This window comes from Tursiops truncatus, chromosome 18 (genome assembly GCF_011762595.2).
Source record: "Tursiops truncatus isolate mTurTru1 chromosome 18, mTurTru1.mat.Y, whole genome shotgun sequence".
Classification (NCBI taxonomy): domain Eukaryota; kingdom Metazoa; phylum Chordata; class Mammalia; order Artiodactyla; family Delphinidae; genus Tursiops; species Tursiops truncatus.
Window position 1 is genome coordinate 67,333,139 of NC_047051.1, and position 25,325 is coordinate 67,358,463.

The 25,325-nt window shown below is 42.3% G+C and overlaps 2 protein-coding genes across 14 annotated transcripts in view; both read left to right on the top strand.

Moving 5' to 3' along the window:
• On the top strand, nt 1-24,115 carry LOC101323128 (CUE domain-containing protein 2). Its single transcript, XM_019920824.2, has 3 exons — nt 1-139; nt 6,716-6,823; nt 23,205-24,115. Exons 1-3 carry the CDS (start codon nt 1-3, stop codon nt 24,113-24,115), a joined length of 1,158 nt encoding a protein of 385 aa, XP_019776383.1.
• The window catches only part of CLYBL (citramalyl-CoA lyase), a 276,123-nt gene that overhangs the window by 101,834 nt on the left and 148,964 nt on the right, over nt 1-25,325 (top strand). The gene's annotated exons all lie outside the window — the stretch shown is intronic.

The window sequence follows — 25,325 nt, forward strand, 5'->3', positions numbered from 1 at the left end:
ATGTTGCTGGCGGTGGACTATTTTCACACTAGCAGATTTGGCAGCCTGCACCCTCCCTTGGTAAGAGCCTCAAAACAGCCGCCAGAGCTAATTAATGGCAGCTACAACTCGGAGGAGATGAAAAAAGAGTGGATCCCAAGTTGGTCTTGGCAGAACTTTCCAGTGTAAGAAACTAGCACATCTCTGCATCTAGAGGTGTGCAGCTCTAACTCTTTTCATCCAGATCACCTCGCTTGATTCTTGTTTTGGTGGGGGGAGATGAGTGTGAGCGTAACTGTACCTAGTTATAAACACAGACCCAAAGGCCCTGTCAGCAGTAAAAGGCTAAAGACATAAAAAGCTAGAGGTGTCTTAAGAAACTTTGTTCTCATATTCAGGAACAATCTTCAAAATCCTTCTTAATGAGGTCATAAAAGAAAAAAATAGAACAAGTGTTCCTTGTGTATCTCACTAGGGCCTGCCATTAGGGTCACTTGCCACCAGTATCCTGTTTGAAAAGGGATTGGAGTAGTTCAGTCAAGCATTGCATTAAGAGAGAGACTTTGATTAATTCCTTCTCTTTTCTTTTGTGCCACAGATAATTTCAGTAAATTTGTGATACTTTCTGCTTAGCCATTGCTGAGGCTTAAAGTTCTTGACGCATCATGCTGAGTATTAGCATTTATCGGGCCTACTTGGCTATGGTGAAGAGAAGTGAATGCTGCAGACTGCTCTCTAATCTTTGATGAGCAGGGTCGGTCTTGAAGCATGACCGGTATCTGAGATCTTGGCTCAGGGAAGAGCCTGCTCTCAGGTTGGTGGCAGAAAGAAATCTTGATGTAAGAGAAGGAAAGAACTAACAGTAAGTATGATGGTGATTTACCATGGTGAACTTTTTTAAAGGTACTGGATCTGCCGCTTTCTCAGAAAACCACAGCTTGGGGAAGTTTCAGGCATGGCTCTCAAAGGAAACAAAAGCAAGAAAGGGACAAGTGAGGGCCACCAGTATGTGCTTTCACTGAGGCTGCTGTGGGAGAGTTGAAGATTAGCCCTGGGCTGGTCAGGTCAGGTAGGAAACTGGATTCTCTTGTCATTTGCTTTCTTTTATTTACCAACTTTGTTGAGAGGCCATCAGGGATACGAGGGAACGTTTGAGTCCTGTGCTGTAGAAACCCAGTGGCTGTTGCCATCTAGAAACAGGTTAGGATGCATTTAAAGCACTTAGTTAAAAACTTAATCACATAGTTATTGTATTTTATAAGCTAATTTTGGAAAGGTATACAATTTACTTTATTGCAAATGCAAAGTCTGTTAGGCATCCATGCATTTAGGTGCCACTGAAAAGTTAGATTTGGGTTCTGATGGACTGGAACGGCTCCCAGGGGAACATTGTTGTGATTGTGTAAATCCCCTCTCCTTTGTGGTTTACTCACTAGATACGTTGGGTTGGTTCTTAGGGCTGCTGCTTTCTGTCCTTAGCAGGACAGAATTCAGCCGCTGCACATGCGCGTGAAGGCAGTAGGTTAACAGTCCTTAAGTGACTTAAGAAGATAGTTTTGGGTATGGGTACATAGAATTGCTTCTTTTCCAGTTGAAGCACTGGGTTTTTTGTTCTTTGTTTTTTCATTTGATAGAGGGGTAGTTGGGTTTATTTTAATGAATTTATATGTGAGACATGTTTATGTAAACAAGCTAAGGCAAGATTTCAGAACTAATTTTAGAGTATGTTTCATGATAATTACTGCTTTCCTGCTAACGGTTTAATAGCCAATCACAAGAGTTTTAAAAATTATTTTGAAATGAATAAGATGTTAGACTTCTCGTTGATTCTTTTTCGGTACTGTTCCAGATTAAGAACCCAAAGACATACCTGTTCATTCATCAAATATTATTTATTAAACTGCTACTGTATGCCAGGCTCATAGTGTTGTATCACCATTATTATAATTGTCAATGTAATTGTTTTTTTATTTATATTTACAGTGATTATTATAAATATTGGAAACCCCTAAGTATCCTAGTTTTGATAATCAGCTTTAACTCTTTGTGAGGGTGAAGCCTGTCTATGAATAGATCACTCAGGCCTGACCTGAGTAGTTCTTGGAATGCTAACTGGAGTTGCGTGATTGATAGATTTTTCAAGATTTGAAACTAGAGAGAGCCAGGGAGGCAGAATGGTGTCATGGAAAGGACACAAGCTGTCACTTACTTTTCCTTGCCTGAAAGGCAAGAGCTCAGGGCTCGGTGTGTGAATTAAGTTCTCTGAATGTGGTAAAGCAGCCAGCACCTGGCTTGTCCCACGTGGAATCCTCTGGGAATCCCACTCCCTTATTCCTAAGAAACAGGTATCCCCAGGGCCTCAGCATTTACATTCTCATTCCCATCATGCACACTCAGGGGCCGGGAAATTATCTGATCGTTACCTCTCTGTGCCACCAAAAAGAGAGCAAGGATGTATACTTAGAACCTCATTCTTGTGAAAAATACCTCAAAGATTTTTTAGATCCAGGGAATACCTGCCTCATTTGTTTATTTGAAGCTTAATTGCAGATATTTTAAATATTTCCCTACAGTGGAAATCTTCCAAATGTTACTTTTTTCACAAAATCAACATGGTGATTGCTGAGAAGAAAGAGGCCACAGCCTTAATCTCCTCAACAAAATCAAGCCTGCTGCCACGTTTCTGCCTGGGCTGAAGGTTCTTTTTCAGATAAACGTCTCAGCGGGGAGGCAGGGTGGAAGGTCTCTAATAAAATCGGAGGATTGTGGTCGTCTGGGCACCTTGTCTTCTGATACCAAGTGAAAAAAGGATGAACGGAAGCACATTTCAGCCTCTGCCAAACCACCCTCAGGTCAGATCTAGGATCCAGAAAGTAGCAAGAGTAGGCCATTTCCTTTGAAACAGGCAAGTAACAGATCTGGGCTTTAAAAATCCCTAGTTTTCTCTCCCACGGCCGACTATACAAACTGCTAGCTGAAGAAAATTGTCCTTTTACCTTATAATAGATCTCACAGAAAATGATACCTTTTGGTCTTTATTTACAGAGAATGTTAGAAGTAATCTTACAGATCCCATTATACCGCTTTTACTGTGTTTGGTGAAACCAAAACTTTTACTGTGTTTCCTGAAAACCCATTCAGTATAATTTGGGTCTTTTTAATACTTGATTTAAAACAGCAGTTTTTTGAAATGTCCAAGACAGCTGTTGCTTCTGCTTTGTATCGCTGAAAACTTTCTGCATAATTATGTTCTGGAAGTTCTACGGGGCCTTGCTGTTTTAGAGCTTGAGAAAGCATAATGTCAAGGACCATCCAATTGTCCTCTTCCTGTAGATTAGGATGAAGGTCTGCATTAAAAGTTCTCTCTCATCATAAGCTCAAAACAGGTAGCGCTGAAAAGAATGCTTCTGCCTGATGTCTCTTGTCTTTCCAGCGTGTGAGCCCTAAGTGGGAGAGGATGTGCCTGTGTGGTGCAGTGTGCCTTATACACTGTCGGTGACTAGGAAATGTACTCAGCCGTTTCTGTGGAGATAGTATATATGGGATCTTAGCCGAAAGGGCCTCTACTTACCAGTCAGTTCCTAAACCTGTCTTCTACAACCTTTTAGATTGGACTCCTTTATCAGTCATCTGCTTGAGTATCAATTAGGCATAAGGAAAGGACACGGGAAGTGGTGGTTGGTGGTGCTTGCCATCTGTGTCTCTGAGGCATAGTTTCAGCTGGTAAGGTGTGTACTTTTGGACACCTAGGTCTTTTGGGGGCTGAATATCTTCAGAGTTTGATGGGCTTTGGAAATGTACATAAATGGGAAGAGGGGAAGGAGGGACCAGAAGGTACTTCATCACTCCTTCCCTTCTCCAGTGGGGACCAGAGGCAGTACAGGTGGCCATTGGCCCATTGGCGAGGTATTGAAGAGATTGAAAGATTGAAAGATTCTCTTTCTTTTTCTTTCTCTGTCGATTAGCAAAATGAGATTTTCTTGTGTGGATAAAGTTTAGGAAGAGAGAAAGAGGAGCACCACATCCTGGGCCACTTTCAACTTGTACTTAAGTGTTTCAAGGGTGTGACTGTCCCGACTCCCCACCCCCAGTCAGTGCTGTGTTACTATTGTTAGTGCCGTTACGAGACCGACCACTGGCTGGAGGGTAACAGGTGCTTTAGGGCCCCATCTTGCCAAGGACTTGTCACTGTAGCTTTGGATCTCAAGGTGCACCTGCAGATGCTCAGGAAACCAGCCTCTCAGTTGGGCGGCTGAGGCCTTACATTCCCATGTTAACGGACTTCATTCGACATCTGAGTTTGCCTTTTAAAATTTGACTAGCAGATGTGGTAGAAATGATCACCACCACAGCCTACAAGTGCAGGGACGGCATGGCAGGCCCAGTGGCAGGCAGGAGGCACAGAAAATGGGCCTTAGTGGGGGCAGCCCCAGCACTGGCCAAGTCTGGGCAGAAAGCATTTGGCTGCCTCGCTGACCTCTTTGCTAGTGAGAACTGGGACTGCCACCTCAAGTACTTGCCCTTCGTCTTTCCGCAGGACAGGCCAAGCTAGGCCCAAGAGGAGGGGCAAGGTGGGTCCATCTCCAGGTGGAGACACAGTGAGACTCAGGCCCAGGGCCATCTCTGAGCAGTGGTGTACAGGGGGCCTGGCCGGACAAGGGCCCCAGAGGCCTTGGAGAGGGCAGCAAAGCAACCCAAGATGATTCCGCGGGACGCCTGGTGCGGACACCACAGTGGCGAGGACCATGGAAACCGTGGCTGGGAGGGAGGCGCCCCAGCCCCAGTCTGTGAGAGGAGGCCCCAGGAGCCCTAGACAGAGCTTCATTAGTAGGGCTTCAGGGAGGGGCACTGAGGGTTTTATACTCTGTACTTTGTCAATATAGGCAGGTTGCACTCTATAAAGAAATGTAAACATGGGCGGAAAAGTTATAAGGATTGGTATGGTCAAAATAGGGCTAGCAAACCTTGCTTCTAAGCTGAAGGTGACTTTAATTTCTTTACTTAAATAAAAAGCCTAACAGCAGAATAAATGGCTCTCTAGCTTGTTTTTTTTTTGTGTTTTTTTTTTTAGCTTGCTTTTAAAAAAGAAAGAATGCCTCAAAGCATCAAACCACTGATGATTCCACTATAAGAACAGATATATTGCAATTTGCAATGTTGTGGGTGATGGAGAAGGCCATGTACTGGTTTCAGAAGTGGGAGAAGGTACAGGTTGCGGGGTGGGGGAAGGTTAGCAGGAGAGTTCTAATGGACACATTTAATGTATAGAGTGTGGAAAAACATGGACAGTGGCCATACTGCATGATGGCGAGGGGGAAACCTAGGAGTGTTCTGATATTCAAAAGGCCTGTGCTGTCACTTCCGACTTCTTTGTTTTCTAGCTAAGAAGGAAACGGAATAACACACTTCACAACAAAATGGTTTCACATTGCTTTAGCATTTCAGGAATCTGTATTCAATTCTTTAGTAAAACTGTCACTTCTGCATTGGAGGCTAAGGGGTTGACACATTTTCAAACACAGGAAGTATAGGTATACTTACTTGCATGAATAGTATCAGAAGCTTTGGACTTTTGCAGTATATTCTGCGGAGGCTTTGCTTTTGTTGGTAGTATATATTCGTTTTCTTTTTTCTTTCTTTTTCCTGTTTTCTGGATGCGGTATATTGTGTAAAGACGCCTACATCTTTCAGACCAAATTGTTTTCAGGATTTGGGCATTATATAGCAGCGTCTCAAAGAGGTCTTTTCTTTCTTCACTTTTCAGAGAGAAATCGGTTTCCTGTGTATTTTAATCTATGTCCACAGGAGGATTATGATAATGAATCACTGTTTTGTAATTTTGCTATTTTAAGTAAGTTTTAAATAAAACCTGTACCCCCTTTCTTGATCTCTGAGAACATAGCCATTAAATAAGTGCTATAAATATCTTGAGAGCTTAAAAATAGAGCTAAAATATAAAAACACAGTGTGTAGTAAAAGAGGCATCCTTTACCTGCACCCCACCTTCAGTTTCTACAGGACAACTTTATACTTCACTCAAAGATATTTAAAAATATTAATACATCGACTTCCTTGGCAATTTCCTGACTGTATCACTGTTTTCATTTTCATGATTAACGCAGTATACTGGTTGGTAAGTAAGCAGTGTGATTCTACTTGCTCTTCTAATTTCTAAAATTCTTTACAGATAATTATCACTACTACATGATTAAGGAACAGATATTTATATAAAGCTAGTTTAAGATTTTTGGCCTTTGCATTCTTTTTTTACTCATTTATATGTTTAATTAGCATGCATTATGTACAAGGTATAGTGCCAGGGTCAGCAAAAAGAGTGCTTCCTACAATCACGACTCCCTAAAATCATGATTCTTAAAGTCCGTTCTCTGTCTGTTTCCCCCTCTCAAATATTACCTCCTGTTCTTCCTTCTCATTGTGACCAGTTATTTAGATTAATTTTTTAAGATCTTGGAGCCCCAGTGATGTACTGTGCAGTAGGGATGGTTAAAGAAGAGGAGATCTTGAAGAAATTTTAATCACTGGGGAGTTGGTGCTAACAGGCAAATCAACAGCCTTATCTGTGTAGACAAGGAGGGCTGCTCAAGCTGAGTTGAAGGACCCTGTTGTAATTTGAACCCTTGAAACCCATTCCACTTTTTTGTCAAAATTACTGCCTTCACTTCCTCCCTCTCCTCATTTGTCTATTTCCCTTGCGTTTTATCTTGTGCACTCCCAGTGTACAGCACGGTGGTGGTGAACTGCTTCCTGGAAGGCATGATTAGTCATCAGGAGCACGTGTTCCTTATAGCTGGAGATAAACGGGCACTCAGCCTGTCAACCACAAGTTGGACTAATTTGGAAAATATGGTTCCTCTCCTCAAAAGAAACGGCTCATGCTCCTTTGGACACTTGTATAAAACAGCTATGTGCACTTCCCTGTTTGTTCTGAACAGCTGGAATCAGAGTGTCCGGCTTGATGCTAGAACTGGAATTTAACTCACAATGGCAAGGAAGCTTTACCTAGAATGTCTGTCACTGTGAAAGGCAGGGAAGAGCTGTACCAGTTCCGGATCCCTTTGAGTTTTGGGTTTGCTTCCCACTTTTCTTTCCCATGATCGTTTACTGTGTGGAGTGTAATCCCATATCTCTCACCAGTTGTCTCATCATCTTAAAGGGAAGAAGAAAATTATAATGGATGTTTTGAATGTGCCTGGCCTTTATTTTGTTCATACCCAAACTGAATGAGGCAAAGAGGTTGAAATGTTTTCTTGTTCCATCTGAGTAAGCATGAAAACCTGCAATCCTTAATCTTTTAAAAGAAAATAATAACCTCCTCTGTTTGTGGGATTTCTGATTCATTTCTTCCACCCTGCTCTCTATTTTTTTAGTCAAATACTTTCTGGACTTTTGTGAGCCAGTATCTTCCTTCCTCACCCTTTTCCCCTCTCCTCCCCTACCCCTACCCTGTGGTCGCACAAAGAGCAGGGAGCCCACAGAAGACTAAGTTTCTGGGTTTTGTATTTAAAAGGAGGGTGAAATGCTGGATATACTTAGGAACACAAAACTGATCTGTTAAAACTTTGCCAAAAAAGAAATTTATTGGTGTCAGGATAAGGGGAATAAGAGAAACTGAGATTTTTTTTTTTAAATGCCACAAATAGAGGAGAATATACAGTTGCTTTTCGTGATTTACACCAAACTGACTTTTCTTTAGTTCAGCACAAACTAGTAGGTGTGGCAGCGACTTCAAACCTCCCAAGTTAACAAGTGATATAAAAAAATGAGAATCACATGGGAAGGGAGCCAGGAGCCCTGGAAGCTTTCTACTTGTTGATGTCTCTGAATAATAATCAGGACCAGTACACTGGCCTGTAATTCAAAGATGGGTACTTCTCTGTGACTTGGGCCCTGTGCCTGTGAAACTCTGGGTCTCCAGGGTAAATGAAGTTGTCTGTGGCTCAAGCCTTAGAGAAATATTCTAAACCAGGATCCCAGGGCCAAATTCTGCCTGCCACCTATTTTTGTGCAGCTCTCGAACTAAGAATGGTTTTTCCAGATGAATGAATTGAGAATAGGGAACATTACCTTTGAACTCCAATTAAGCAAGATGCTATCCCCAAAAGCAAGATGCTATCCCCAATTAAGCAAGTGCTATTCTTCTCGTGAGTAGAACTGTATTACAAAAAAATTGTATGCAATTTAATTTTGAATTTTGTCATTACCAAGTATGTGGAAATTTGTGTTCCCTCTTGTTACACAAGTCCCTGTATAATATCCTTGACTTTGTCTCTCAGCTCACAAGTCTGAAATAATTTACTATCTGGCCCTTTCAGGTAAAGTTTGCTGAGTCCTGTTCTAAACTGTCACATAAAGAAAATTTCGAAGAGAAAAAAAGGCATCTTTACTGTCATTATTTGCCTAAATCTCTATTTCAATTTTCTTTTTTAAGCATGAAGCCAGTATGGATGGAGTTCATATTCTTTGGCTTGTGCAGTGCCCTGAAAAAACTGGTTGGTATCAGTTGTGAAATGTGGCATAATAGTATCAGCAGCTGCCTGTTTGAAAATTTAAGGTCATAGAATAAAATAAACCTGTGTTGCCCGATGTAAAATAGATGGCAATAATAGTACTTATTTTGTAGGATTTTGGGAAGGATTAAGTGAAATAATGCAAGTAAAGGACTCAATAGATGTTAAAAAGCAAAAAAAAGAACAAAGACTACCATTGAGAACTTAAGTTTGTTTGCCTTAGTGTGTATGAGTCCTGGTGCCTTTCATTTTAACATTTTGTATCTGTGGACAGACATACTGTCCCTTGTATACTGGAAGTCCCTAAATAATGCTCTCACAAGCTTCAGATAATGCAAAATATAATCTGGTTTTATCTCCTTTCAACATGATTCTGATTTTAAAGGAACACCCTATCTACTTAAGAAGAATTATTACTTAAGTCCTATATATTTCAAAGATGATTTTAAAAGCATAAATAAATGTTACTGAAGAGTAAAAAAGGGAGTTTTTTCATATAAATTTATTTTTTAAATTTATTTATTTTTGGCTGCGTTGGGTCTTCGTTGCGGCGCTCAGGCTTTCTCTAGTTGCGGCGAGCGGGGGCTACTCTTCGTTGCGGTGCACGGGCTTCTCATTGCAGTGGCTTCTCTTGTTGCGGAGCACAGGCTCTAGGCGTGTGGGCTTCAGTAGTTGTGGCACACGGGCTCAGTAGTTGTGGCTCACAGGCTCTAGAGTGCAGGCTCAGTAGTTGTGGCACATGGGCTTAGTTGCTCCGCGGCATGTGGGATCTTCCCGGACCAGGGATCGAACCCGTGTCCCCTGCATTGGCAGGTGGATTCTTAACCACTGCACCATGAGGGAAGTCTGGCAGTTTCTTTTAGGTCAGAAAATTTTAGGATATTGAGTGTCACTGTTTTGGTCACCATCTGTGACAGAATACAGCATTGGAAAAAGGACATTGTCTTGGTATTTCAAATAGCTGGTGTTTATACCTGGAAATCCCCCATATGCAGGAGGGCAACAGATAAGAATTAGAGGTAGGCATGGCATTTGCAAAGAAAGAAAATCACTGGTGATACTTGAGGAGATGGTCTCAAATCTTTCTCATTATACTGCATCCACAATGCACTTTTTGCCTCTGGAGTTTGTCCTCCTCCTTCCAAGGCCCCATCTGTTGTCACCACCTCTGAGAAGCCTTCTCAGAATCGCCCCTCCCACTGTTTTCCAACTAGAGTTAGAATTTGCCCTCTTGCCTTAGAGACCCCAGTCTCCCCAGCTAGACCTCGACTTCCCCCAAGGCTGATTCTCTCCTCCCCATTTGGATATCCCTGCCTGGCTTACATGTCCAATATCTATTTGTTGAATCAGTGAAATACTGAATAAAAATTTGTCTAACGTTAAAATAAAATGAATGGCAAAACCCTTTTGATTCTTCTCTTCAGACGTAGATTAATGTACACAGATAATCATGAAACACTCTTGTAGAGCTGATGACAAATTCACAGATAAGTCGAAATGTGTAGATCACTTATCCAGCTATTAAGTTGTGAAGACTTAGGGGGCATCAGAGAGGAGACATAAATCTGACTTCTTTATTTTCTGTGGTGCCAACCCTTAGCATGGAAGCGGGCTCCCCAGCCCCCTTGGTAGGTGTGTTTCCCGGGTGTGACAGAGTGCCTCCCACCATCTGTCTATGTGGGTGTGTGAATCCTAGGCGAGCCTCTGTTCCAGACCCACTTGACTAGCTCACAGAGGTCAGGGAAGAGGAAGAGGGGTGTCCTATCCTTAATAGTAGGAGCTATTATTGATTGGACTTCCTGTGTGCAAGGCACTTTATCAGGTGTGTCACGTGCATCATTTCATTAGACTTCTCACAACAATCCTATTATTACATCCAACTCAGAATCTGAATCTGAGACTGAGAGGTTAAGTGACACGCTTAAGGTGTCACCAGATCCAGGTCTGCTCTGAGTTCAAGAAGAGCTGAACTCTCAGAGTTAGGAATTGTGTCCTGGTCACCACATGCCCTTGTTCCTCCCATAACTTGGAGCGGAGTCGTCACATATACATGGATGTGGCTAGGCTGCAAGCTGAAGGAGATGAGTGAGCAAACTGCAAAACAAGTAAGACTTCCACCTTTTAGAAGAGGCTAGTTCCTGTGTACCTCAATTCCTTCTAACCTTTTTAGGTGTCTTATGTGGAATCACATGCAAGTTAAAGCCATGAGTACCACGTGCTGGAAGTTCCAGGCAATGAGAAATGAGCTTCATGGTAATTGAGAATGAAGTTAAGGAAGAAAATTTTATTGTTAATCAAGGGCTTAATTGCCTCTGGGACATTTTAAATAAATGCCATGCCATACTTAAGCAGCAATGTTCTGTAAGTGAAATGCAAAAATTCTTTAATTAAACCATCGCGGGTATTCCCTGATTGAAATATCTGCCTTTATCTTCATAGTTAATCCTTCCTGATTCATGTAACAACTCAATCAGGGATTGAGTAAATTAAGGGCTCCTTGAAAGAACAAATCAATTGTATAAAATTGAAATTATTTCTGGAGCAGTCTTCCTTGTACTTATTTGTATTGATCACAGCCTATTTTTGGTGCATTTTCTATTTAGTGGGCTTGTAGAGTAAGCTATTTTTCAGCTTGCAGGGGACAGATTATGCCTGTGGTATGGTGTAGGGCAGATGGTTGTTAGAAGAATTTGTCTGAGAAAAGGAACAAATGTAAGGATTTCTTGGCCATTGAGAAACCCAGTGATGATGACTTGGATGGTCCCTACAATTAACCAGGAAGGAAGATGGTAAGCAAGGTGGTCCACACCCATGAGTGTGGCCCCACTCCAGGCCTTGCTGGATGCTAATCAACTTGTATTAGTGTCCACAGCCAAAGGGCCGAGTTTTTTTTATTTGTTATTGAAGTATAGTTGACTTACAGTGTAGTGTTAGTTTCTGTTGTACTGCAAACTGATTCAGTTGTGTGTGTGTGTGTGTGTATTCTTTTTCAGATTCTTTTCCATTTTAGTTTATTATAAGATACTGAATATAGTTCCATGTGCTATACAATAAATCCTTGTTGTTTATTTTATGTATAGTGGTGTGTTTCTATTAATCCCATACTCCTCATTTATCCCTCCCCTCCTGCCTTCCCCTTTGGTAATCATAAATTTGTTTTCTGTGTCCGTGAGTCAGTTTCTGTTTTGTCAGTAAGTTCATTTGTATCATTTTTTTTTTAGATTCCACATATAAGTGATATCATATGATATTTGTCTCTGACTTACTTTACTTAGCATGGTAATCTCTAGGTCCATCGATGTTGCTGCAAGTGGCATTATGTCGTTCTTTTTTATGGCTAATATTCCATTGTATATATGTACCACATCTTCTTTATCCGTTCATCTGTTGATGGACATTTAGGTTGCTTCCATGTCTTGGCTATTCTAAATAGTGCGGCAATGAAAATTGGGGTGCGTGTATCTTTTTGAATTAGAGTTTTCTCCAGATATATACCCAGGAGTGAGATTGTTGGATCATATGGTAACTCTATTTTTAGTTTTTTAAGGAATCTCCATGCTGTTTTCCATAGTGGTTGCACCAATTTACATTCCCACCAACAGTGTAGGAGGGTTCCCTTTCTCCATACCCTCTCCAGCATTTATTATCTGTAGACTTTTTGATGATGGCCATTCTGACCTGTGTGAGGTGATACCTCATTGTAGTTTTGATTTGCATTTCTCTAATAATTAGGGATGTTGAGCATCTTTTCATGTGCCTGTTGGCCATCTATATTTCTTCTTTGGAGAAATGTCTATTTAGGTCTTCTGTCCACTTTTCAGTTGGGTTGCTTGGTTTTTTTTGATACTGAGCTGTATGAGCTGTTGTATATTTTGGAAATTAAGCAAAGGGCCAAGTTCTTATTGCCAACTAAACAGACCCAGAGATTCAGACCCATAGACCCAGATTCAGAAACAGACTAAGGAGATTTGCTGGCTCTCTTGTTGTACGCAGAAAGAACAAAAAAATGAAAAGGTATCCAAAAGTTTTGACTTACAGGATTGTTCACTTTGAGTGGCAGGAGCGCCTGACATGGAGCTCAGTACATTTTTTTAAATACAGGAATTGTTTGCTTTGGTAAGCTAACATTGTGATTTCATTTAATTCTTAAAAAGAGAAAAATCACCATTTAAAGTTACCAAAATTTTGAAACATACCATCACTTCTATTTTTTTTTAAGACACCAATTGTACTTGAACATTTGTTACTTTTTTTTTTTTTTAATTTATTTTTGGCTGTGTTGGGTCTTTGTTTCTGTGTGAGGGCTTTCTCTAGTTGTGGCAAGCGGGGGCCACTCTTCATCGCGCTGCACAGGCTTCTCACTGTCGCGGCCTCTCGTTGCAGAGCACAGTCTCCAGACGCGCAGGCTCAGTAGTTGTGGCTCACGGGCCTAGTTGCTCCGCCGCATGTGGGATCTTCCCAGACCAGGGCTCGAACCCCTGTCCCCTGCATTAGCAGGCAGATTCTCAACCACTGCGCCACCAGGGAAGCCCCTTCTATTTTTAAAATTGTGTTTAGATTGAGTAATCAGCAAATAATTTAAATAAGTCATCAAATAATGGTATTCTGTAGAATGGGTTCATACTGAAATTTTTATCTTCTATTTTCAGGGTTCTTGTTGTAAAACAACTGAGCCCGTTAAAAGCGGTTTCGTTTTCAAATAAGCACACATAACAGACGCACCTTTTGAACTAAGTACTTGAAAGAAGGAAATGAGGGGAGGAAAGAAAAATATTTGAAGTCGTATTTTCATAAAGGCCCTGTGGTGTTTGACATGTGTTGGCCAATTCAGGCCAGGCTCAAAATGACAGTTCAGGTTTTGCCTACTGTCTTGGGACTCCACTTAGGGCCAAAGTGTCCCCTGAAAAGCCTCTCTTCCTCAGAATCCTTGCTTTGGGCACATATCAGAAAGCCTGTGTGGTGCCTGCCAGCTGCAGAAGGGCCCCCGTGATGGGTTAGAGGCGAAATCACACTCAACTCTTTGGCAGCATCTGGAAACCTAGCATTGTGATGTCACTGTGAGAATAGAAATCCCTTCAGAATTCTGCATGATGATTCAGAGCAATTAATTCTGTTCTACTTTTCATGCCCTGGGAAGAACTCTATTTATATAAACTTGGTCAGGGACAAGCATATCTGCACATAGTCTGTGAAGAAAGGAAAACGAACCATGTACTCCAGAGCAAAACTAGCTGCCTTGCTCCCCAGCCTATTTCCAAATGATTCAAATTTATGTAAAGAAACGCTGGTGAGCCCAGGAAAGTAAACTGCTATCTTAGCATTCTCTCCCATCAACGTTTTTTGGATTCTTTATGTGATATAAATATATTCATGAAATCACTTTCTCTGACTCTAGTACATCTGCCTTTGGGAGCTCAGTGGTAAATACACAACTGGCATGGATCCTGAGAAGTTCAGGGTTCTCACGACAAGCTGGCTCTGGCTCTTTGCGGACCGAGGATGCCTGTGAGCATGTTCCCTTAAGCCCCTACTCACTCCTTCATTGAGTTCAAAGGGTCTCAAGTCATCTCAAGAAAATCGGCATCTGAGCATCATGTTGCAGGGCTGGTGTTTGCAATTTTTGTGACTACGTGGGTTCTGTTTGATCCTTTCCTCTCTGCATCTGTCTTGTACATTCCACGTTCTGGGCTTGCCTTAGTCATATGCTTCGGGAGAAGGTATCATGAATGACTTGATGCCCATATTATAACTTAACGAGCTGCAAAGTCGTCAGGTATAGATTCTACATCTCTCAAACTGAGATTTTGGATTCAGAGACAGGTCACATGTAGACAACTTCCCAGAGGCTCTGGCTGCTTGAGACACAGACTGTAATCAGAGTAATTAGCACTGAATTTTCAAGTCCTGTTCTCCAGCTTGACCTGGCAGCATTTAGCCAGCATGCACACAGCTGGATCAATGGCAAGAATTGAAGGGGCCGGTTGTAGGGCTGCTCCTGGCAGTTTGTGGTGGGCACCATCCACAGGGAATTCCAGGGGAGCATCAGGGACAGAGGAGCAGTGAGGAGACTTGGGGCGTGGGAGGAAAGAAATATGATATTGATAAGCACCTGTCTGGGAACTGTTACAGGAGACAGATCGCAGTACAGACTTTTGCCTGCAATTCATTATCATTGATCTGTTTTTCTCCTTCTTACTTAGTGCAGTTTGGGGTATTCCTAAAATGTCCCTTGTTAAAAGTTTACACTTCCTTTCCCTAAGAATAAGTACCTGCCTATCTAAATCCAAAGGCTAGTGAAATAAAAACTGTAGGACATGAACAGATACTTTGGTGGATCCAAAAATAGAGGGTTTTTTTCAGCTTGGTGCCTGGCCTTCAGGTAGGGCAGCACAGTCGTGGCAAAGAAGCACCGGTACTGATTATGAAGTAAATTATCTGGGCACTTTGGTGGTGGTGGTGGAGAGACAGGGAATCAAGCTCAAGTAATCCCAGGGCGCTTCTGTCACCCACTTGCTCTTCTTAGTCCCACGGAGTGTGACCCCTCACAAGGGCAGCTAGAAGGTAAGGGTGATAAGAATACTGCAGTGGGGGGATGTCAGACCCCACTCCCCACCCATTGAGGGTAATGATGTTGAACGGGTGCTTGAAGACTGGACACTGAATAATAATAAAGAGGTTTAAGTTTATAGGAAGTACTTACAACACAAAACTGCTTGAGCATATATAGTATCCCTAACACCATGATCAATATAATGGAAGAAGCACGGTAAGCAGATTTTTTTTTTTTTTGCGGTACGCAGGCCTCTCACTGTTGTGGCCTCTCCCGTTGCGGAGCACAGGCTCTGGACGCGCAGGCTCAGCGGCCATGGCTCACGGGCCAGTCGCTCTGCGAGCATCTGGGATCTTCCTGGACCGGGGCTCGAACCCCTGTCCCCTGCATCGGCAGGCGGACTCTCAACCACTGCGCCACCAGGGAAGCCCAAGGTTAAACTTTGAGGGAGTACTTTTGCATTTTTCAGCTGTAGGCTTTTGCACTCAAATTACTAGAATATTTGTGTGGAAAATGAGGTCAATTCTGTGTTTAAGTGAACTGTTGTTGGCTATCTCACCTGACAGTCATTTTGTGATTTGAACGTTAGATCTTATGACCCTCACATGCTCACACATAATACTTTCCAGGCCACAATTAACATTTGCCACTAAGCAGTATTTTAGAAAGTATTTATAGAGGCTGCTGCAAAGTGCTGTATTGTAGTGATATGGAGTATTTTCTCTAGTCATCTGCTTCTAGAATGCACCTTATCCTGGCAGTAAACTGGTGTCTTTCATAAAAAGTTCCTTAATATCCAATAGCTCACTCTGGCACACGCTTAGCATTTTTCCCTGAAATCCTTTCGTAAATCAACAGGAAGCCTTCTCTCCCATTTTTATTATAAAAGGGGAATTGATGATAAAACTTAAACACTCATTGTTATTTTAACATCTAGTCTGTTGAGGAGTTGTGTTTTTACTTAAAAATATTTTAGCCAAGAATCAAAACCAGAGAATTATGCATTTTCCCAGCCTCCTGTCAATGATGGCTCTTTGTTAAAAGCACACAACAGAATATACTGTGCTAGACTCTTGTTGGCTTAAAAAGCCATATATGAAGCCTTAAAAGCCAAAGCATTTAATTTTTAAAAATGATTTAAGTAAATCACTTAAAAAAAATCTGTGCCAAACTTTTAAAAAGTACTTTTCACATCTTGCCTTTATAAGTAACTGTAGCATTAAACATACCATAAATTTATTTTCTTAATAAGTTTGGATTTTCACACAGCCTCTATTTTTTATAATATAGGTTGTACAAGGCTGTTTCATTTCAGGTTGAAGAGACCCAGCCAACATTTTGACACTGTTTTTTCTTAAGTGCGAAAGTTGGATTGGGACAGGGACTGTTGAATTTGGAAAACATCAATTGTTTTCTTTTTCTCCTTCCTTTTTTTCTACGTTTATTTCACTTTGTAGTTGTGAGTCATGGGTTTTTTCACTTCAGGCTTTTGCTCTCCCTGGTCTTTTGCTTAACAATTCGCACTAGGAGAGGCTAGTGGGCTTTTTTTTTGTTGTTTGAGGTCTTCTGGGGTTTTTTGTTTTTTTTTTTTTTTTTTTTTTTTTGCATATTCTTTCCTTTCCTCCAGATATTATTACTGACCAAATTTAAAACACTACAGTGTTTAGGATCCCTGCAGGGCCATTTTAAGTATTTGGACCCATAAAGGGCCCCAAGCAATAACTACCTGAATTGCTTTTAATTACACAATATAGCTGCATCATTTTACTTCAGATTCTTTTTGATTGATGCTGCAAGGCAATTGTAACCACGGATGATGGGATTAAGTGCCTCTTGAAGTGACTTTAGCTTCTTGTGGGAACAAAGGGAAAGAGGAGAACACTTAGTCCCTTTTTGCCTGAGCTGCCTTTTTCTTAGCTTGCATATAAAGAAATACAATTAACAAACATTATCCCCAGAGGTAAATTGAAATGTACATGCAGACCAGAACCGCTCTTGACTGCAATTAGACATATATGATCTGAGGTATTCTGACCATTCATTAGTGCTAATTGTTTGAGAAACAAGCCCAGAACAAATGATTAAAATCTAGGCACCATAACTGGGATTATTAGCATGTGTGATAAAATGTGCGCTCTGCAGCTGTACCAATAAAATGCTCTGGAAGGTGGCTCTGATTAGACAAATGCTTGGTTTGGCTCTGTGGTGAGCTCTTGGTGTTTGCTCAAGACCTGGTGATGTTTATAACAAACAACTTATATCTTTCTTTCTTAATTAGTGGGAATTACTATGTAAATGTTGGTATTTTGTAATTTAATATCCTATGGTTTTTTCCCGCCTTTGGGCTGTTATTGCAGTCTACTGATCTTGCTGGGAATGAGATAAACTGAGTTCTTAGGTTTTGCTCCTTTGCTCTGTTTTCTTTAAAATGCTGGATGCCATGGAGAACTACTACAAAGTTTGCTCTGTTATTTGGTTTTTGAACCAAAATAGATGCTCTTGTATTCAGCACTTGTACTATAGTCACAGAGACCTGGCAAGGGTAACTTAGTCAAACATAAACTAACTGGGAGCTGGTTGGCCAATATGGACAGTCAGCATTCTGCTAAGCCCTCCAGCCTAACCTTAGCTAAGAGAGCAGAACCAGGAGGAAGACAGAAGTGACTGCCAGGGTAAGGACCAATTTAGAGTGATGGATGGCCGTTGAATTCCCCCTGGAAGTGCATCTAGGAGTTCGGGGTTAGCAAAGAAATGTGAGCTCAGCTAAATGTGAAGTCAGTGAGAGATTTGGGAGGCGCAAATGGGAATTTGCGCAAATTTGCGCAAATGGGAATGGAAAGAAAGGACCTGTGAGACGGAAGCATGGAACCAGGGTGCCAGGGAAATGTGCCAGGCAGGCAGAAGCTGAAATCCAACGTCAGACTATCTACGGATGGATGTTTCAGGCCTCCTAACTTGTAGCTCAGAGTTCCTCTGTCCCCTGTTTGCATTTCTGAAACCAGCGTCAGAGGAAGGACCATTTGGAGATTGTCCATATGGTACCATGATAACCTACAGCAACTTTTCAGTCTCAAGTGGTCTGTCCTTTTCACCCAACAGACTTCTGAGCCACCTATTTCTTAGCATATCAGTTGCACATACCAAAGGAAGACAAATATCGGTGTTACTCCAGATAGAAATAAGATTAAATTAGCTTTTAAAATTAGTTAATACATTACAAAGACACATGCAAAAAATTGTCTGGTTATCGTGTTCTCTGGATAACCTATTCCATCTCTCTTTCCATTATCATAGAAAACCCTGAATCAAGTCAAAAATAAACCATAACGTAGATTGTCATGGACATACAGCTTGTGGAAAGGATTCCCCTCTTAATTTTTCATTTTATTCCCTGTGTATTTACAATAAAAGTGTTACTCTCTGAGTCTGACCAGTTCATTCCACAGAAAACTAAGTAACAATACATATTCAGTAAGAGTGGTTCTTTTAGAACTAAATATAAAGGAAAAAGAGGCTGTTTTGCACTTTGGCTGGTGCATTGCTAAGTGTGGCATTGAATAAGAAAAAAATCTTAAGCTCCCCTAAAATTAGAAGTTCTAGGAAGTCTTGCCTTAAATATTTAAAGGAGTTAGTGCCTGTAGCACATTAAACATACTTTAAAAAAAAACTGTGTTAGAGAAAGCCTTCATGATCACATCCATATGTTTAGTTTTAATTTTCATCACACTTAGCTCTGAATAATTAAGAAGGAAAAAAACAATCTTAATCTTATTGTGGGTCCCACACAGTCAAAGCCACATACACGTGATTCGTGATCACAGCTTGTATTCACAGCTTTCGTGTGTGTGGTATGGGTCTGGCAATTAGACTGTGTTTTTTCTAAAACTTATTCAGCACTAGAGAGAGATCAGTATTAAAATTTCCCCAAATCTACATATCAGGGTAATCAAAGGACTATAGCTAACAAAATATCAAAATTCTAAGCTGTGTAACATTTTGGCCTCATTTCATTGCGATTGACACTTGAAAGGAATTTTTGAGAGAATCTAGGGAGAAAAAGATTCCGTTAACCTAGATGATTTTCATGACAGCTACCAAAAAAATAAAATAATTAAGATGTGGAGAGAACTGTTTTCTCAAAATTGCAGATCCATTTTTCTGGAGGAAAAAAAAATTCTCCCATGATTACTTTCATATCAAAGAGCCCGGTCATGGGGGAGATGCATAATTTGACACATTTAGCAGCCTTTGAGCTTTTGAAGGATTCTGTAAAAGAATCCATGGTTACATCTGTCAGGTTGACAGTCTTCTTTCGTGACCTTTAAAAAAAAGTTGAGAAATTGATCTTTGTAGTTCACATTTGCTCAATTACCTCTAAAGTTCTGCCCAAGCCAGGAATTGGCCATCTCAGCTTTAAATTTATTATTTTTTGAGCTAAGATAACCGAGTACTAATGGAATCTCTAAATGGAGAACTTTTGTGAATGGTCTTTTTTTGTGTGAAATTTTCTGGTGGGCCTATGGTGATAATATTTCCTATATTCTCCATTGGCTGTTTTAATACATTAACTACTAAATATTGTCTTTTATGCAACTCATTTTAGAATCAGATCTTCTTAGGCAGGAATGCCAGCAGTGAACAATCCAAACATAAGGCTCTGCTCTGGGTGCTCAGTTATGGCCAGGAGTGGAACAAGTAAGCTGTTGGTTCCTTGCACTCAGAATTTCACCATCCAAAACCCCAAATCGTCTCTACAGAGGCTAAGAGAAGTCGACTGGCATGTCCTTTAGGTTTTAATTACAATTTACCAAAAGCTCCCACGTTCTGCACTTGACAGGTGCGTCCTCTCATCATTCCCAACACTGGGAAATGCATCTATCAAATTGCTATGGGGACTTCCCTGGTGGCACAGTGATTAAGACACTGCTTGCCAGTGCCGGGGACACAGGTTTGATCCCTGGTCTGGGAAGATCCCACATGCCGCAGAGCAGCTAAGTCCGTGCGCAACTACTGAGCCTGCACTCTAGAGCCCGTGAGCCAGAACTACTGAGCCCACGCGCCTGGAGCCCGTGCTCTGCAACAAGAGAGGCCACCACAATGAGAAGCCAGCATATCGCAACAAGGGGTGGCCCCTGCTTGCACAACTAAAGAAAGCCTGCACCCAGCGGCAAAGACCCAACACAGCCAAAAATAAAATAAAGAAATATAAAATAAAGAATCCGCCTGGCAACGCAGGGGACATAGGTTTGAGCCCTGGTGCGGGAAAATCCCACATGCTGTGGAGCAACTAAGCCCGTGCGCCACAACTCGTGAGCATGCACTGTAGAGCCCGCAAGTCACAAATGCTGAGCTCGTGTGCCACAACTATGGAAGCCAGCACGCCTAGAGAGCCTGTGCTCTGCAACAAGAGAAGCCACCGCAATGAGAAGCCCGCGCACTGCAACAAAGAGTAGCCCCTGCTCGCCGCAACTAGAGAAAGCCCATGCCCAGCAACGAAGAACCAACGCAGCCAAAAATTAATTAATTAATTTAAAAAAAAATCACTATGGGTAGAGGGTCCTGAGCATCATTCCTGCAGTTCTCAGTGACATTAACTCAGTTAACTATTGATAAACAACATCCTTAGACTTCTTTGTGTTTCCAGGAGCCCCAGGTTGAAGCAGCCCAGAAACAGAAGAGATGCTAATCACATTGTGTTCTTAAACGTGTTCAGTGAAGGAGTGCAGGTTTCCCTCTTGACCTCAGTGTCACTCCGGGGGTGGGGCGGGGGGAATAAAATCCCTCCAGTTTTCCATTCAGATAAAACCTCTGCTCCTCCTCTTCTCACCAAAAGTAGAGCAAGGAAGTGGGATTATGGTGAATGCCCACTAGCAGGCACATGCTCTATTGTCATCCCCTCTTCAACCGGAATCAAGGAGCTTTGCAGCAAAACAAAGCTCCTCTCCTCTCATCCCATCCCCCACTCTCCCTCTTGGCCCTCACCTCCGCCTTCCTTCCCTCCCGCCCACTTTCTTATCCGCCTACTTTCCTTCAGGACCCATCCTTTCTCCTCCCTCCCTTTCTTTCCTCATTCTCTTCCTCTCCCTCACCTCCTCTCAAACACCCTCACCCCTGCCCTTGTCTTCCTCCTTATCGTCTGCTGGGCTGGCTTGTATCAAACTCCTCTTCATTTGCCTTTCTGAAAAATGGCAGCGTTGCCCTTAGAAGTGCTACCGAGCACCCAAGTGCCACGGGGCAGAGTGGTGCTGTGGCCACATTAATTTATGAGGACTAATCCATTCGAGATATAAACGTGGATCTCTGTTTTCATGGAAAACTTGCTCTCTTCTTCGGGACCCATTAATGGTCACCCAGTTGTACAGGGTTTTCCCTGTTCTTGGGGCTTACCCCACCCATGCACCTATCTGGAGAACTACAGTTCTGTGGCCAAAGAAGTGGATTCAGTGACCAGCGAGGGTCTGCTGGACACATGGCTTCTTGTCCATGTTTGCTCAACCCTTGGCCTAAGGGCCAGCTCGTGGTGGACTCGGTATTTATTGAATGCATGATCCGTACTGAATTTCATCAGTACATTTGTGTTTATGAAACAATAGCATGGATATAACAAGGGAAAGAGATTTGTTAACTTTAAATTTTTTTTCACTGTGGTAAAATATACATAACATACAATCTACTATTTTAACTATTTAAAGCTTATTGTTCAATGGCATTAAGTACATTCTCACTGTTGTGCAATCATCACCACCATCCATTTCCAGAACTTTTTCATCTTCCCGAACTGAAACTCTGTACCCACTAAACGGTAATTCCCCTCCCCCTTCCCCCTCACCATTCTGTAATACTTCCTGTCTCTACGAATTGACTACTCTACGTACCTCACAGAAGTGGAATCGTACAGTATTAGTCCTTGTGTGTCTGGCTTATTTCACTTCGGATAATGAGTAATTTTTGATATGGATGTTTGTTTGATTTCTCATTCTGTATGAAAAAAAGAGTTCCATTACTGGGTCACTTGTTTTTGCCCTTTGGTATTCTGATGGCCTGAGGAGGAAGAGATCTGCACTGAAACAGCATTACACAAATTTTACCAAAGTGAGCAAAAATAAGGGTTCTGCTTTTTTCTTTATTTCTGATAAATCTGTCCCTTATTTGACACTCACCTCTTTTCCTGGGGTTTCCATGGCAAGTGTAGGCCAGGAGGGAAGTCCCTCACCAGCATCCCTCCTTCTCGATGGCACCACGATGGCCGAAAGGCCGGCCCACAGCCCATGGGTCTTCCCCATCCTGTGCCCTCCTGACTCCTTCCTTTGAAGTGAATCCACAGCGGACCACAAACTGCTATCCTGTGTGTGTCTGCTTTGGACACAAAAGAGTATCTCTTCCTTTCATTACAAAATGGAGCACTTGATTAAGGTGTGATATAATTGCTTTGTGAGAGAGTTTGCCCTGAAAATGTCTTGGCTTTTCTGAAGCGGGCTGCATGCTTGTTTGTGTTTGCACCACATGCTAATCTCACGAATGGCCCTGTTCTGCCAGTGAGAGGACAAATAGCTGTTCTTTTGCTCTTGTGCCCATGGAAAGCTCCCCACTTCTCCTTGCCCTGTTGCCATAGTAACTGAAACACAGTTCTTCAAAATAGGGAAGGAATCTCTCTGGGCAGTTGGGAACTTAGCAAACTGAGAACATACGTAGGCCTCAATTATTACAGATGCTGGTGTAAATACCTAGTTATCAATAGTCGTAAGCGTGGCTGGAATTTGTAGGTGAATTTTACTGTCACTTGGGGGGTGTATAGGAAAGGATCGATGAATGGGTTCTTTATTCTAGTCCCACAGATTCTTCTATGAGCATCAGAATTGTCATACAAGGTCAGACCATGGGCCTTACAACAGAGAACTCAATTTTTCCCAATATTTCTATTCCCAGCATAGAGAGTAGGCAGTGACAGGGTGCAGTTACACTCCTCCAACTCCCTCAGAGGATTGAAGATACAGCCTCAACTAGAGGAGTCCTTTAAGAATCAAGATTTGTGCATAATCTTCTGTGAGAAATTTTTATTTTCAACCTTTATCAGCTCTTAGAGTCAAAATTGCTTTAAAAGAACTTTTAAGGGGCCATATCGCTCATTGGTGGGGCTGTGGGATGAGAGCTGCACCGTGTGGGACGACTTGCCGGCGGCGCCCGACGGAGCAGAAGGAGAGAGAGCACGGAGCCGGAGAGGGTTGTCAGTGCAGCCGTCCTTACCTTTGTTCAGACGCACCTCCCAGAGGCTGACCTCAGCGGCTTGGATGAGATCATCTTCTATGTGCTCGGGGTCCTTGAGGACCTGGGCCCCTCAGGCCCATCGGAGGAGAATTTCGACATGGAGACCTTCACTGAGATGATGGAGGCCTATGTGCCTGGCTTCGCCCACATCCCAAGGGGTACAATAGGGGAAATGATGCAGAAGCTCTCAGGGCAGTTGAGTGGTGCCAGGAACAAAGAGAACCTGCAACCACAGAACTCTGAGGTCCAAGGTCAGGTATCTATCTCCCCAGAGCCTCTGCAGCAGTTCAAAGAAGAGACGATGTCTTCTCCGACTGCTGCTAGGGACACCCAAGATGAGGCATCCGGCGCTGAGGAGGAGCTGCTGCCAGGGGTGGACGTACTTCTGGAGGTGTTCCTTACCTGTTCGGTGGAGCAGGCCCAGTGGGTGTTGGCCAGAGCTCGAGGGGACTCGGAAGAAGCTGTGCAGATGCTGGTAGAGGGGAAGGAGGAGAGGCCTCCAGCCTGGGATGGCCCCAACCAGGACCTGCCCAGGCGCCTCAGAGGCCCCCAAAAGGATGAGCTGAGGTCCTTCATCCTGCAGAAGTACATGATGGTGGATAGCGCAGAGGATCAGAAGATTCACCGGCCTATGGCTCCTAAGGAGGCTCCCAAGAAGCTGATCCAGTACATCAACAACCAGGTATTGAGCACCAAAGTGGAGCGATTCAAAGATGTGCGAGACCCTGAGGCTGGGGAAATGAAGGCCACACACGTCAACCTCAAGCCAGCCAGAAAGTGCCGCTTCCACTGAGGCACTCGCCAGACTCTGCCTGAGCCGTCTAGACTCAGATCCCAGAGGGACACAGGAGCCCTACATCCGCACACAGGGCCCGCCCTAACTCCTGTCCCCCATCTTTCCCTACTTCCTTGCTCCACAGTGCTAACCTCCTCTTGGAGCTGCCATGGGCACAGTAGAGGTAGCCCCAGGAAAAACAAACAAACAAAAGGGCCATATCATTTCTGTGTGGCGTCCTAAATAGCAATTTATTGATGTATTATTTCAGAATGATTTGTTTTCTTATTATTTATGTTTATAAACAATTGGGAATTTAGCAAAATTTATTAGAATTTGTGGAGGCAGTTTCTAAAGGGCAAGGGCACGTAAAAGATGATTTTTTTTTTTTTTTTTGGTTCAAAAACACCCCTTTAGTGGTAACTGCACTTGAATGCAGCAGAAAATATTTTAAAATAATGTTTGAGTGGAAATGTAAAGTGATACAGCCACTATAGAAAGAAGTATGGTTTTCCCTCAAAAAACCATATGATCCAGCTGTTCCACTTCTGGGATATACCCAAAAGAATTGAAAGCAGGGTTTTGAAGAGATATTTTTTCATAGCAGCATCATTCACAATAGTCAAAAGGTGGAAATAATCCGTATCCATCAGTGGATGAATTGGTAAACAAAATGTGGTACGTACATGTAATGGAGTATTATTCAACCTTTAAAAAGGAAGGAGAATCTCACATATGCTACAAGATGGATGAACCTTGTGGACATTATGCTAAGTGAAGTAAGCCAGTCACAAAAGGACAAATACCGTAAGATCTCACTTACATGAGGCACCCAGGGCATTCAAATTCATAGGGACAGAAAATACAATAGAATAGTGGTTTCCAGGGGCTGGGTGGAGAGGGAATGGGCAGGTTGATGAAAAGTTCTGTGGATGGATGGTGGTGATGGTTACACAACAGTGGGGATGTATTTAATGCCACTGAATCGTATGCTTAACAATGGTTAAAATGGTAAATTTTATGTTACGTGTATTTTACCACAGTAAAAAAAAATATTTAACCAGCAGAGGTGTAAAATGATAGAATACAGATCAGCTCAAGGTGGGAAATACTGATCTTGAAGGTTTAACATGATCCATAGATTGTTTCATCATTGCTCAAATAAGGCCGTTATAAACCTTCACCCAGCGTTTCGGATCTCCAGCCCCTTTCCATGGCCACCTTCACT

What these genes read in the sequence shown, in the direction of transcription:
- LOC101323128 (XM_019920824.2), top strand. Translation starts at nt 1, where the DNA reads ATGTTGCTGGCGGTGGACTATTTTCACACTAGCAGATTTGGCAGCCTG. An exon ending in GAAAAAAGAGTGGATCCCAA is followed by an intron (nt 140 to 6,715) that starts GTTGGTCTTGGC and finishes GTGCACTCCCAG; the next exon opens with TGTACAGCACGGTGGTGGTG. An exon ending in ACTCAGCCTGTCAACCACAA is followed by an intron (nt 6,824 to 23,204) that starts GTTGGACTAATT and finishes CTGTGGGATGAG; the next exon opens with AGCTGCACCGTGTGGGACGA.